Source organism: Leuresthes tenuis, unplaced genomic scaffold, assembly GCF_036924035.1.
Source record: "Leuresthes tenuis unplaced genomic scaffold, fLeuTen1.0.hap1 SCAF_13, whole genome shotgun sequence".
Taxonomy (NCBI): domain Eukaryota; kingdom Metazoa; phylum Chordata; class Actinopteri; order Atheriniformes; family Atherinopsidae; genus Leuresthes; species Leuresthes tenuis.
In genome coordinates, this window is record NW_027325367.1 from 6,695,298 (window position 1) to 6,710,038 (window position 14,741).

At 39.7% G+C, this 14,741-nt stretch overlaps 1 protein-coding gene across 1 annotated transcript in view; it reads left to right on the forward strand.

Annotated features, from left to right (window-relative positions):
• Positions 1 to 11,855: 11,855 nt before the first annotated feature.
• ryr3 (ryanodine receptor 3) overlaps positions 11,856 to 14,741 on the forward strand; it is a 116,014-nt gene continuing 113,128 nt past the window's right edge. The window contains exon 1 of the mRNA XM_072362402.1: positions 11,856 to 11,983. Within this exon, the coding sequence (XP_072218503.1) occupies positions 11,936 to 11,983 (48 nt within the window). The 5' untranslated portion in view covers positions 11,856 to 11,935. The remainder of the gene's footprint in view (positions 11,984 to 14,741) is intronic.

The following is a 14,741-nucleotide window of genomic DNA, read 5'->3' on the forward strand; positions in this document are numbered from 1 at the left end:
AGAGTGCTAGTTTTCCAAACCTAAAACTAGAGGCAGCTGTTAGTCACTCAGAGGAGCCAACCGCAGGAGAGAAATCCACAAAGCAATGGAAAAGTAAAAGTTTTCCACCCCAGCTCCATGGCACTGCTCACTGGTGTGACTCAACTCTGCCACATGCTGTTAAAGTAAGGTCCAAGTTGCTGTTTTAACCTCTGCCTCATTTTCCAGCAGGCAAAAGTTTACCGGGTGTGCTGCATCTTGGACTTCATCCTGTAGTTTGCCACAGTGTAATTGGAGACAGATGGTGTCTTCTGCCACCGTTTCTGACAACACCCTGACATCCGTAAAGCAAAGGCAGCAACCCTGAACAGATGGAGGGACACCACACCCAGAGCTGAAGGAGGGTAAACAGGACAGGATCACTTGCTAAACATTTGGCTTGTGAATCCACTGCCGAGAAGGTTTCTCAGCTCCACTGCAGGTACTGAGTGATGCCAGGCTAATCTGGGCATCTTAGCGGGTCTAACTCCACCTACACAACACGCTTAATCAGCTTACACTGAATCTGATATAAAGGATCAATAAACAGGGAGGGATTTGTTGGATTATTGGGAGAATATAAGTATCATTTAAATTCAATGAATTGAGTCTCTTTAAACAAACTTAACGTTTTTGTACTTTGTTTAAACTCTGTTTAAACTCTCTGATAGATCAAGATGAAAAAAAAGAACAAATGATCCAAAACTCACAAAAAGTCACATTCATGACTGAAGAAACAAACAACAAATAAATGCAACTGAAGAACAATATGCAATATTAGATGTTTTCTTCCTAAAATAAAGGCACTTATTGCTTCACAGTTAAGATGGTGTTTCAGATCGTATTGAATTTTCTTTTTAAAAAACAAGACCTATAGATCAAGAAAATTAGAATTCATGATCACAAGAAAAAGGGGGTAAACTACAGAGTGGGAAAAAAAGAAGATCCGCTACCAATTGCTGTGGCCTATGGGTTTTGATTACTACATTAAATGCTATTATATGTTGATCATAAGTTTTCCTGTTTTGTTTGATTTCTTATTGGTTTACTTATTGCTTCTGTAAATTACTGCTTGTGTAAGTTTTTGTCTTTACTTTCAGTTTGATTTTGTTGTACATGCTTCTCCTGTTCATTCTATTTGAATTAGGCCCTCAATTCTTATCATATCTTAGTTTTCTGACTGCCACACAGCTGTAATGTTTAGTCATTACCTGCCTCTGTATATATGTACTACCCATTTTCCTTTAGTCTTTGCCAGGCCATTGTTTAATCATAATTTTTTCCAGCCCTGCTCTTTTACTCTCAGTTTGATTGTGTTTTGTGGATTTTTCTCTTTGTGGATTTCATGCCCTGGAGCTCCTTTTGTTTTGTGCCATCACTAAGTTTATTAAAGTTCACCTCTTGCTCTTTAGTTGGCTGCCCTCCTGAGTTTTCCTCTACATGGCTCTTCAACCACTTCATAAGAAATGCATTACAGTCCCTGAGGACATTCAGTGTTCAAAGCATTACTACAAGCTTTGAGAAAGATTTCTCATCTGTTTGTTTAAGAGATCCTTTAAAACTGTAGAATGAGACAGTACATTTTCTCCTTCACTGACTCATGTTTGGGTTCCCAGGTTCCACCCTTGTTTACTTTCGTGTCACCACAGTCAGCAGGTTAGTGACAACATGAGTGATCATTTCTTTATAGTATGTCTTTACACTCGGTACATTTCTCCAACAACTACTGCATTCTGCATCTGAAACCTGCTTGTATACACCACAGTGAGGTCTTAATGTCCATGAGATTACTAATAAGGGGCTTTAGCATTCTTTTGGGGACTAACTGTACACTATAGCCTTTAAGTGTGTTTATGTAACAAGAATGCATCCACGTAATCCCGTTGAGACATTTTAAGTGTGTACACAGCAGAATTCCAGTGTGTGCACAATCTTTGATCTAAGAGAAACTATACTGCGTTCACTTTATTTCACAGTCATTTTAAACTATAGTTAGATATGCATCCCTCGCATGTAAATGAACGAATAATGTGAGTGGTTAAATAACAGCATTTATCTCTCACGTACACACACGCTCTATATGCGTAAGGTGGTGCTCTTCTGCGGAGGAAATGCCGATCTGAGAGGAGGACAACTTTATTCAGAGGAGACTTCTGCAACTCTGGAGTTCAGCAATAGAGTGATAGCAAGAAACTCTTCCCACAGTTCAGTAACTGATTGCATTTCCTTCTAGTGGTTCATATTAACACAGCATTCAAGGTGCTACTCCTTAAACTGGTTTGTTTTGAGTATCTATAAAACAAAAATTAAAGATCACGCCCATAGTAGTAAAGTAAGATTTTACATTTCTGGTATGTTCAGCTCGCAACAAACAAGCAGTCAGAAGTATGGCTGAGCATTTCCACTTTGTAACTGCAGTGCACCAATGATGGTCTCTAAATCATAGATTTAGGTTATTTCATGTCTAAATGTCTTGCCTTGTTTTCAGGCCTTCAGGCTCCAATCAATAACACATCAACTTGCAGGGTGGGGCGAACTTCTCAGAACAAGGCTGTTTCAATGCAATCTCACTTCACAATGTATAATAGCTATGTTGGTTCACAGTAAAAAATGTTTTCACTATGAAGGCTCTAAAACTGCTACACTTACTGGAGAACAAAACTAGTCTATGGGTATGTTTAGCATTACAGTACATTAATTGCCACATGTTAAAAAAGTGTAAAATTACTACCTTTTTAAGTCTCCTAAAACAATACATCCTATGTTTTGTATTACTTGAAACTGATTATGCATAATAAAATATGCTCAAAAACAGGGGTACCAAAAGGTTACCATCTTACAAATCTGCATCTTTATTGTGACATAGAGATTAGTTTTGGTGGCTGTAATAAGTGTCACCTGTGACACACTCCAGCCCCTGTGTTTATATTTGCTGATAGTAAGTGTTTTTCTGTACATTTCATTCACATATATTAGCATAATGTGAAACAAAACGTGAAGTGGTTTCAGCAGTTTTACTCATGTACACAGGTATAAAGGGGCCAGTCAAAGCTTTAAGCATATCGTGAAATAAACTGCAGTTCATGCTTAACAGTGCTCATAGACTGCAGTTACAAAGCTGCATGGATCCGTATTGGTTATGCAACAACAGGGAACACAGAGCTCTTTGTAACACCTCAGAGTATGAGATCATTGTTTAAACCCAAATGTAAGGGTACCAGACGCCTCTTTAGTGTAGGCTAATATCACAATAACACATGATCAAAAGAGTGGTACTTTCAAACAATTTGATTTCAAGTAAGAGATTCATTTCAGTGAAACAGGCACCAGCAAAATGCAGAAGACAAATACAGGTTTTCTTAAACCCCAATTCCAAAAAAGTTGTGACGCTCTGTAAAATGTAAAACAGAATTAAATGACTTGCAAATCTCATAAACCAATTATTGTATACATAGAAAGCATATTAAATGTTGACAGTGAAACATTTGGCTTTTGCTTGAAAAATGTTAATTAATCTTGAATTTGATGTCACCTACACATCTGAATAAAGATAGGACGGGAGCAGCAAAAGGCTAGATATGAAAGTGTTACTGCAAACTAACAGTTAAAGGTACATGATGCAACTAATTAGGTTGATTGACAGCAGATCAATAACATATCTGAGCTTTGAAAGAGTACCTTAGAGAGGCAGAATCTCAAGACAGTCTACAGATTGTGGAGCAATTTCAGAATGTTTTTCAGTGTTGAATTGTGAAGACTGAATATGCCATCATCTTTGTAACATATTATCATCAAAAGATTCAGAGAATCTGGAGACACATCTGTATGCGAGAGACATGGCTGATATTCAATATTTGATGCCCATGATCTTTGGGCACCAGACAGCACTGCATCAAAGCAGACATGATTCTGTCATGGAAAAAACACTTCCAGAAATCATTGTCTAACAGATGCAGGTTAAAGCTTTAACATGCAAAGAAGAAGGCATATGAACATGGTCCAGAAACGCCACCGTAAATTTGCATGAGTGACAACTCAGGGTGTAGACACCAGGCAAACAAGAAGCTCCTCCGGCAACAATAAAGCTGATTTTCATGGGAGAGTAGACTAGTTTAGACAGTGTAAGTCACTCTATTTACCCGCATCTCTTGGGGGAGAGGTGTAGCCGTCGGCGTGTCAATGATATCATCATCAGGGGCAGTGATGCGCAGAAAGTCAACAAGTTTTGGTCTGGACGGGTGAAAGAGCGACCTGCAGCGAGACAGAGACTCCTCCACCTCCTGCTGCCAGATCTCCTCCTGCCTCTGGAGAGCCTCGTCTGGAGAAAAGAGGACAGAAACAATCAGATATGAAACACAGAAAGTCTACTGTTGTGACATTTCCAGGGTGTACCCCACCTCTTGCTCTGTGGTGGCTTTTCATATATATAATAATATACAATATTAATTTTGTAAACAAGTAAAAGCTGTCATACATGTCAAATACATGTAAAAACAGTATAAAAAACCCATATAAAATGTCATGATAAAAATAGACTTGAGTTGTAAATTTCAGTTACTCTCTGCCCCTGGAGGCTTAGCGGCAGTTAATCTCCAACAGATTGTATAGCTTTCATGGGACACTTAACTGTCCCAGAAGATTAAACAACTTATAAAAAATGTGTTATCTGCCCTCAGTTTGACCAGACTGATCAGTAAACTGGATTTTTGAACCCCAAAAGGCTCTTACTGCAGTTCTTCCTTTCACTTTAATCATCATCCTCTAAAGATTTGTTGCATTTCACAAAGCTCAGAGTATTAATCCTATTTGGACAGCCTGCAGTCCGGCCTGAGCACACTATCATTTCCTGAGAAGTGAAGAAGACGTTTCACTTCTCTGATCTGAGTGAAGATGCTACGGCGAATGCATTTATTGGCAAGTATTTCCCTCCAAGTGATTAAGTTTGTTGAAATGATCTAACTGCATACTGTGCCTCTTGAGTAACATTCATCACAGCTAAAAAAAAACTCCAGCAGAAGATTCGACCCAGTCAGTCTGAAACTATGATTCTAAATGACCTATGCATATATTTTTTTATTTTGCACAAAATCCAGTCGAACATATCTGAATTAGTACTTTTTGTGATTATCACCCAAATCTTAAAATAACTTTGAACAACATTTGAGCATTTGGCTTCATAGTATGAGTTGCAAAGACTACCCCACCACCAATTCACCCTGTTTCTCCTTGTTGTCAAAGGTTTCTAAGCGTTTTGCTTGTGGTACTCCAATCGTTAAAGCATATGCCTCCAAAGTTGATAAAATAGACTCATATAATAAAACTATTTACAAAGAAGGTCAGTGTGGTTAATTCTCATCATCAAGTCTCCGCTGGGTCATGTGAGCACATATCTAAGTGGCTCACTTTGTGAGGACAGAATTAACTGTAACCATAACCAACACAACTATTGTGTAACCCCGACATCCACCCTTAAAATCACGCCAGGACCTAAAACTCAAACTTGTCCTCCCAAAGGTAGAAATTCACACCTACACACACGTTTTCTGATCTTTAAGATGTCTTCTGAGGTCAGTGCAGATCCAGAGCTTCAAGGGTGTGCACGTCAGGTGCTCAGAAGTACTTTATGCCTGACTGGAGTACACACACACACTTTTCAGATGTGGTGGTATGTCAGACAGCAAGGGGTCATTATTTACAGACTACCACACATCCTCCATGTGTGTGTATGTGTGTGTGTGTGTGTTTAATGACCCAGAGCAGGGACAGCAGCAGACCAAACCAGACATCAGGCTTCAGTCAGAGCATTTACAGTGTTTTAATCAATGTGTAAATCTGACAGTCAGGACTCAGCATGTACACCATCTGCTCTTCTTCTGATGTACAGTTCACTGACCAACCACTAAAAGTCAAAGTCACACTGTTTCACATGCACTTTCCACCATGCAACACAGCTGAGGAGTTTTTAAAGGTATTATGTCCTCCTTGATGAAGCACATAAAGAAATCTGTACTGTGAAAGCTACTCTACGAATCCCCTACACAGTCTTACAGAAGAGCGCGTAATGTAACTATTTTGGAGATGGGATTATAATAAAACAAATTAAAAGTTTAGGAAATGGTAAAATTGTGTTATTATAGATGACAAAAGAGCAGGAAACATTTTTGTTGTGGATTCATTCTTATTACAAAATAGAACTTTTCTTGCAAAGGAATTAGTACTTAAGACATGTAACATTTTAAGCATTGTGCTTTTTGATTCCAAACAGAATAAAAGTTGTTAAATTTGACTCGGGATGGGCTGATACTACTGAAACTAAAGCAGCAGAATTTCAGGTTAAAAGGTTTCCATGGAAATATGAAACACTAAAAATATCACTACACTTTGTGCATAGAAAGAAGCTAGCACTGAAAGCAAACCTGGAATGTGCTTAAATGTAATATTTCAGTTATTTAATTTACGGCATTACTCAGCAATACTGTTTAGACAATTATTGATGTTTTTGTTCCGCATATTAGGGTTTAAAAATACAATTTTTACTGTTGGTTATCATGACAAGTTGCAGTTTATTATGGAAAATGTGACTTTTTGTACTGGTAGAGTTAAATGCTGTCATTCATTTTTGCTCTCTCTTGCACAGCGTGAAAATGGGATGGTTAAATCATATTTTTGGGAATATTCATCACTCGTCACTAAATATATTCACCTATAAAGTTTGATTGGTGAAGCTGTCTGTGTCCTGTCGTAATTAGAGTTGTCATCATCATCACAATACAACACTTTCTGACAGGCGTGCAGTTGTTATCAAACATTTTTACCTGAAGAGAGCAGATAGTCTTCCTTGAGTTGAAGGCTGGACCATGTAAACTGCTCCTTTGTGTGCCTCCAGTCATGTTCTACTGCTGCGGTACTTTTACAGCTTTCAGCCCCCAGAGTAATGAATGTGTCATCTTCTGATCCAGTCCACACTCTGTGACCGTCTGAGATTTCTGCTGCATGCTGATCGGTCACATCGGTCAGACTGGATGGGATAGGAGACGACAGGATGGGGTAGAAGCTTTCCAAGCTGCTGGATGTCCTTGGAGTAACAGACAGAGTGGGCGAGGGCACAGGCGATATTTCTCCTCCTGCTGACAGAGAGTGTGATGAGGACTTATCAAGCACAACAGAGGTAAAATGATGTGGATGTGATAGATTCAGAGGCCTTTGTGTGATGTGGCCCTGCTCCTCACCCTCATCTTTTCCTCCCTCCATCTTGAGGGTCTGGTGCAGTCTCTGGCTCAGAGCGTCACCCAGCATATGAAGCTCCTCAGCCATCACAGGCCTGCCTTCATTGGGCTCTCTGTCCTGATCGTCCAACGGGAACTGAGGACAAAATTTAGCTTGACATCTTTGCTGCTCAATCTGGAGCTGGTGAAAAACCCCCGATGAGGACAACAGAAGTTCGTCTTCCTCCTCACTGCCATCTTTGATCCAGTCTGAACTGGTGAGACTCACCCGGCGTATGATCCCTTCCACCTCCTCAATCTTTCCCATCACCCTCAGTGCTGCAGCTTTCTGAAAAGACCTTACCTTGATATTTTCAGCCTTTTTTTTCTCAAGTTTATGGCCTGTAGTCTTGCAGCTCTTTACTTCAGTACTAGATTTTGAGATATCTGTGGAGTACAGGTCATTATCATAATCAGAAAAGTCAGTGTCTGAGTCAGTGGGAGAGCATTCTTGCTTTGCAGAGAATATCCTTCTGGAGGAGACGGGGCTTTTCTTGCTGAGCGATCCGTGTAAACTCGCAGGTGAAGTGTCAGGCAGCTTCACTTTCCACACTGGCTTTAACCCTTGCAATGAAGTGCTTTTTTCCTCCTTTTCTTTGCCACCAACTTGTTTTCTTCTAACTGCAGGGGTACACTCCCCAAATGCAGGAGAGCTCGTTATATGGAGCTTTGTTGGTCTCCTTGCCTTCAGAGGCACCTGCGGAGTTCCAGGTGTCATCTTTAGGTTATGCTGAGGGTCACCAGTGCGAACTAACCCCTCTGCTCTCCTCCTTCTCTTCCGAGGGATCTTCATTCTCTGGGACTTGGGGAAACCATCCCAACTCTCAACAGAACAGTTTGATTTAAGTTTTGTAGCCTGCTGGTTACCCATACTCATGAAAGCCTGGCACTCACAGCACAAAGAAAACAACTCTGACAGCCAGCGGATCTCAGCAAATTCATCAAATGGTTTGAGGGCTTCTTTAGGATCAGTAAGACAAAACCTTTCTGCCTGACCCTGCTTTCCTCTTTCTGCTGGACCCTCCTCCTCGTGATCAGAGGTTGGCCTTTGTTGGGTGCAGAGAAGCACTTCAGAAGGGGGTGATGGGCCCCTGTAGAGGGAGAGGGATGGACTTACACAGCTCTTCTCATTGAAGAGTCTGTAGAGGCATAAGGTAGAATGAACACTCTCCATGATTCTCTTTGTGAGTGATGGTTTCTCAATCTTAAGTGACACCAAGCAACCATATAAGATCTAAAATCAAAAAGAAGAAAATATTGATTTCACTCCTGTTTATATGGGTTTCTAATCTTTTATTCTTTCACAGAGTTTATCTCCTAAAATTGATTTTAATAAATCCACATGACATAAACATTTCAGAATATTAAATTAAACAATGCAGTAGAGCACCAATGTTTTAATGCAAAATCAGTCAAAACTAACTTATTTTAGTTATAACAATGTGAATATTTGTTGATTTCTACATCATCCACAATCTTAAACTCTGTTGTACAAAACAATTAAACTGTTGTTATGGAACTTAAAAGTGATTATAAAGAATAATCTGCTCATGGAGAAGCTGCTCTGTAACTGAAACTGTCTCACATGTATTACAAAGAATAAGATATATGTAAAACACATAAAACACACATATATATATATAAATATATATCACTTACTTAGAGCAAACTGTAGCATCCCTCCTTGCAGAATCAGGTCACTCCTCTGTTGCACCTACAGTGATGCTCATGTAACCGAGGTCAACTATGGAGCCAGAGTGGTGGTACACACAAGATTCAGCCAATCACCACTACAAACTGAAAATTCAAACACCGCCCATTGGCTCATCGGCTGAAGCTCTGTCACTAATCCCTTTGGAGCTGACAGGTACTGAAGGGGGCAAAGAAACAAACAGACGGTGGGGATTTGGACTAATTAGTGTAATCCCCTTGACTTTAATCAATACCTGATGCACACAAGGTGGGCAACGCACGAATGATTGTCAGTACATGTCTTTTGCTAAAAAAAGTATACCCAAACACAGGTAAAAGTTTGACATTTTTATCTTAATAAAGTAAAAAACACTAATTGCACTATAAAATGAACTCTCTCAACACCAGTCCAATGTTCATGTGGCCCATGGCATTTAATGCATGATGTGTTGGGTAAATTGTTCTATAACAGTACAGAATAACTTATGTGTCATCAGATGTTTTATTTAGAAGAAATTATAGTCTTTTTTGTGATCACTCTGTTATAGAGGGAATTGCATCTCTTCTGCTGCCTTTTACCGACCACTTACTCTATTTAGGTCAGCTGTGCAACATGCTGAGCTGCACACAGAGCTAATCTGACCGCTGGCCAGGTGTCTTTAAGGGATCACGGACGTTTAAAGAAAATAAACAGCTGTTAGTATGATAATGACACCTTTAGAGAGAATTTAGAAAGAGAAGATGGATTATTGTGAATTAGGTTACACAGAAAAGAAACCCTATGGAGTCAAATGCAACTTATGATCCAAACCTTTTTTACATGAAGCTACAGACATTTTTTTTTATTTTCTTCTATTTATGTTATGTTTGTATGTATTTTACCTTGTCTTATTTTCTTATTTTGACAAGTAATGTGTGTACAAATTGCTGTTGATTACAACTAATGCCCACCTTGAATTTGCACACCTTTGCCCAGGTACCTCATCCATCTTTTGATTTTCTGGTAACTGTGTTGATATTTTTGTAAAAGAGCAAATCGAATTTTTACAACCTCTGTGGAGTGTTTACCTAAAATACATTTTCTCAGCATCTTTGAAAGCAGAACAGTGTCTGTTCTCACAGAAATGTGAAGCAATCATTTTCTAATTTCGACAATAAACATAGAGACACAAATCATGTTACGCAAACAGACTTTTATGAAATTGAAATCCAATCAGCTTGACTGAATATCAGTTCATCAATCATGTAAAAGGTAACTGTAAATAATCATCTATGGATGATTTATCAAGGGAGAACTACAGTAATTGCATTAAGTTCCAGTGACATGGTATTGTATCGGGCACTAAATTATGAGTCGTGCACCCATGTCCACTCATAATAATAATAATAATCACGTCATCCCTACTCTCTCCAGCTTTCCTGTCTGTTCTTTACTTAGTCTCTTACACACAAAATCAAAGCAATGACTTCCACTATTCAATCCACATGTCACCACCTACTGTTCGATTCAACTTATAAAGTGCCAAATCACAACAAATGGCATCTGAAGGCACCTCAAAGACACAGTCCAGTTCAAGCAAATTAAAATTCAATTTACTGTAAAACAACCATAATCCAGTCAATTCAAATCAATACAAATCTAAATTATTTCAATCCATACAAAGCCAATTCAAAAAACGTTTCCAAGGTAAGAAAGCCAACATATCCCCTGTCCTAAATCATGGAGAGAAAAAACTCCCTTTTAACAAGTAGAAAATCTCCAGCATGTCCCGGCCATTTCCCTTGACCGGTTAGAGTTCAGGAAAGAGGGGACAACAAGCACCGTGACACGACGCCAAAGGTACTGTACTAAAGATACAAGGGGTGGCCACTGGATGTCAGTCATGTATTGGCTGCTTTTCTTCTGAGTCTAACGACAGGCACCTGATAAAATGTTGCTGGGCTTTACTTTGCATGGAAACTGATTTAAAGTCAACATATGAAAAACAAAACAAACAAAAAATTAAATCAAATAGATATGTATGGTTGTGGATAATATTATATATCGTGATAATCTTGTTTTTTTTTTTTACTGGAATTATTTCTAATCTGCGTTGCAACAGGTTATACAACTTTTTTTTTTTTTTTACCAGCTAAAACATTCTTCCGAAGTGCCAATAATCTGTCAATATATGCAAAATAAATATTCATCACAGTCAGAAATAATGACAGAAAGGATTAGACCTTGTCAATGCAATTAAATTGTGATTTAGCACATAACATAAAAAAAAGTTTAAAAACAGTGTGTGTTGGACATCCAGTGTCTGCAAGTTGTGGAGAAGTATGCACAGTGGACAAATGTGTAGGCTAATCAATTAAACATGCCAAAGTACATTCAACAAGTCAGCCCCTGTGCTTGAAATGAATAAATAAATAGATCAATAAATAAACTGCCTGTCATGACTGAAAATAAATGGATGAAAACGGGATGCCCTATCTTAAAACTACACTTATACGTGCTGACTTTTAACACAACTCCGCAGTGTCAGTGTAATTACTAAACAGCCCTTCATAACTGTACATTCAGCTCCCCTGATGCCAGTCAACACCATGTCTCACTGTCTAAAGCCGTTAATTCAACTGGCAAACGAGGTTCCACCGCAAACATTTTAATTTCATCACAGCTACCCATCATCATTCTCATCACCACTGGGGAGCTCGTCCCGCCTGCCCCGGCTCAGTACACCCGCTGCTCCTCACTGCTGCTACTGGCGTTGGGGCGCAGCAACGAGGAGGGGGTGGAGGAAGGGTGAGTGAGTGAGCGAGGGGGCACTGTAAGAGAGGAGGAGGGGGTCTCGGCCGGGCTGCCCTATATGGCTGTGGATGAGCTCTATGCTAATATCGGCTTGAGAAGCACAGCATCGCGTTTCTACCGGCAGTCAGCGGTGGCTTCCAGAGTCTGAGGAGGCTCCTTCACAGCCATGGCTGAGGGCGGAGAAGGGGAAGATGAGATCCAGTTCTTGAGAACTGTAAGTAAAGACAGCCTAATTTCCTCTGTTTACGCTCTCAAACGTAAATCACCAATCATCCAAACTGGATTATTGTGGAAGTTTTCCAAAATTCATTGTTTGTGGTTAATGCTGCTTTTGCGTCTGCATGATTGATGAGTGTGGAAGTTGCCGCAGGTTGCACGCTGCGGCCACGGCGCACCTGTCGACAGGACTCTTGATGAGGGGAATCTCAATTAGACTCCCATATGCAGGTGCAAGGACAAAAATGACTGATCTTGGCATTTCAATCCACATACACCCCCTCTTCTACTCTACCCTCATGTTATTCTGTCGAACGACTTGTGCTGAATTCAGTTCTGCCACAGCCACGGATCACTATCGTTTTTTACTTTTTATGGCTGCATTCTCCTCGGGGAGAAGAGTTTCATTAAGTTCTCCTTACTCGCAAGCCACCCTCTGCGATGACTATTTTAGTTGTTTGACGCAGATTGCTTACGGTGTCTCTCTCTGTGTGGTTATGCACAGCAGTTATCCTTGTAAATGATATGACGGCTTGTATGTTGGTGTGGTGGGAATAGATATCTATCGCGGTGGCCTTACTGAGCACGTATTCTTCTCTTTTGCCTCATGAAGCTTTGTGACCCTGGTGTTGCACGAAGAGCAATAACACACAGCAGGGATACTGAAAACAACTTCTTTGCTGTTGCTAAAATCTAGCTTGATGAGACTTTTATCAGGATGACCACAAATAAGAAAGGTTGTCATGTAGAAATGTGGGATTACAGGACAGGATTTTGTCCAAGATGCCAGTGATTACACACTCGCCGGCCACTTTATAAGGTACACCTGGCTTTTAAAAGGTTGGACCCCTTTTTGCCTTCAGGACTGCCTTAATTCTTCATACTTTCAATAAGGTGTTGGAAAACACTCAGAGATTTTGGTCGATTTTGACATGATAGCATCACGCAGTTGCTGCAGATTTGTCGATTTCACATCGAGGAGGCGAATGTCCCGTTTCACCACATCCCAAAGGTTCTCTTTTGGATTGAGATCTGGCGACTGTGGAGGCCTTTGGATTACAGTGAACTCATTGTGACGTTCAAGAAACCAGTTTGAGATGATATGAGCTTTGTGACATGGTGCATTATCCTGCACCATCCTGAAGTAGCCATCAGAAGATGGGTACACTGCTCATAAAGGGATTGATATATATACATATACTAAGGCTGTCAAAATTGATTGCCGTTCACTCATTAAATTTGACATTTATTGAACGTGCGCATGTTAATCTTGCGTAAAAAGCTCATTTTGCGTGAAAATGTTAAATTTGAACGGAAATTAAGAACCTTCGGCTGTCCCATTTAACATTAGCGGAAATTTACTTTCCGTTTACACCACTAATTCGAGTGAATGTTTATATATATATATATATATATATATATATATATATGAGTATATATATGAGTAAACCAACTCGTACAAGGAATTTGAGCTGACTTGATTTGGGAAATTGCCCTGAAGTGTAGAATTATCCTACCATAATGTGCCATTATGACAAATTAGAAAACACCTGCCGACTGTGTAGGAGCAGCTGAATCAGGAGAGTTTCAAGAGTGCGTTACTGAGTGTTTATCAGTGGCAATGTGGAGGTAAACGATTTAAAAACTCATTTCAAAATACACCTTTTTCATAAAAAAAAACAATGTTTTGCCAAATGGTTTTTTTTGCAAAAAAATACCAGCAAAAGCACATTTTTGGTGTCAGAACAAATCCGTGACCAATCGGTAATCAATAGTTACAGGACAATGATGACACACCCATCATCTGCCCCTCATGGAATGGTAATATTGTCTGATGTGGTTCTGAGGAATGGCAACCCATCAGCACTACTTGGAGGTGGCATAGCATACTTTGGGTGGTTCATACTTAGTCACGCATGCCTTGTTAACAAATCTTAGATGGGTTGTGTGTCTTGACTTCTTGGAGGCCAATGAAAAACCTTGATATTGATCAATTGGCATTGGCCAATTATTTCACAGAATAAACTGTTTCTGTTTGTGTCTAATAATGTTTTTCACTACCTGTGGACATCGGTTGATACATGCTGAACAGATCTACTTAATTAATCAGACACTGTAGACACATCAATGTATTAATTTAAGCTTAGCAGTGGTGTTTAATATTTTATTGAATCCTGTGTCAAATTAACTACAAACGCGAGCTTTTTCCTCACCTGAGAACACTACGGTAGATTAGTTCTGAAGTTGTGTTAAACCACTGCAGTCTGTCCCATCTGTGGAGTGTTGTAAGTACAGTTCCTGTGGAAAGATGACATGGTTTCATCCCATAAAGTTACAAACAGTCCGTAACTATCTTTACATTCACACAACTGTTGCATCATCCCACAACCGTGCCAGCAGTGTGTGATGTTGGCTGAAATCTGTTATGCAGATGGACAAGGTGAATCTGTGTGCAGTGGTTGTCACTCATGGGTGACGTGACTGGCCTGGACCATCCCCAGCAGTGTTCTGCCATAGCTGCAGATTTACAATTGTGGAATGATGAGCAGTCCTTTGCCTTTTTTTACGTTTCTCATGCTTAGGCCAGCCTCAAACCGACACTGGCTCTGTTTCTATGTGGTTCAGTCAGCTGTGGCTGTTCAGTTGTGTGTTAAAAACATGTAAATATGTGGTCCTTTGGCAAAATTTTTAGGGCTAGTTAAAGGCTTTTAAACTCACTTAGAAATACATCTTGGGACAAAGTCACAATCATTTTG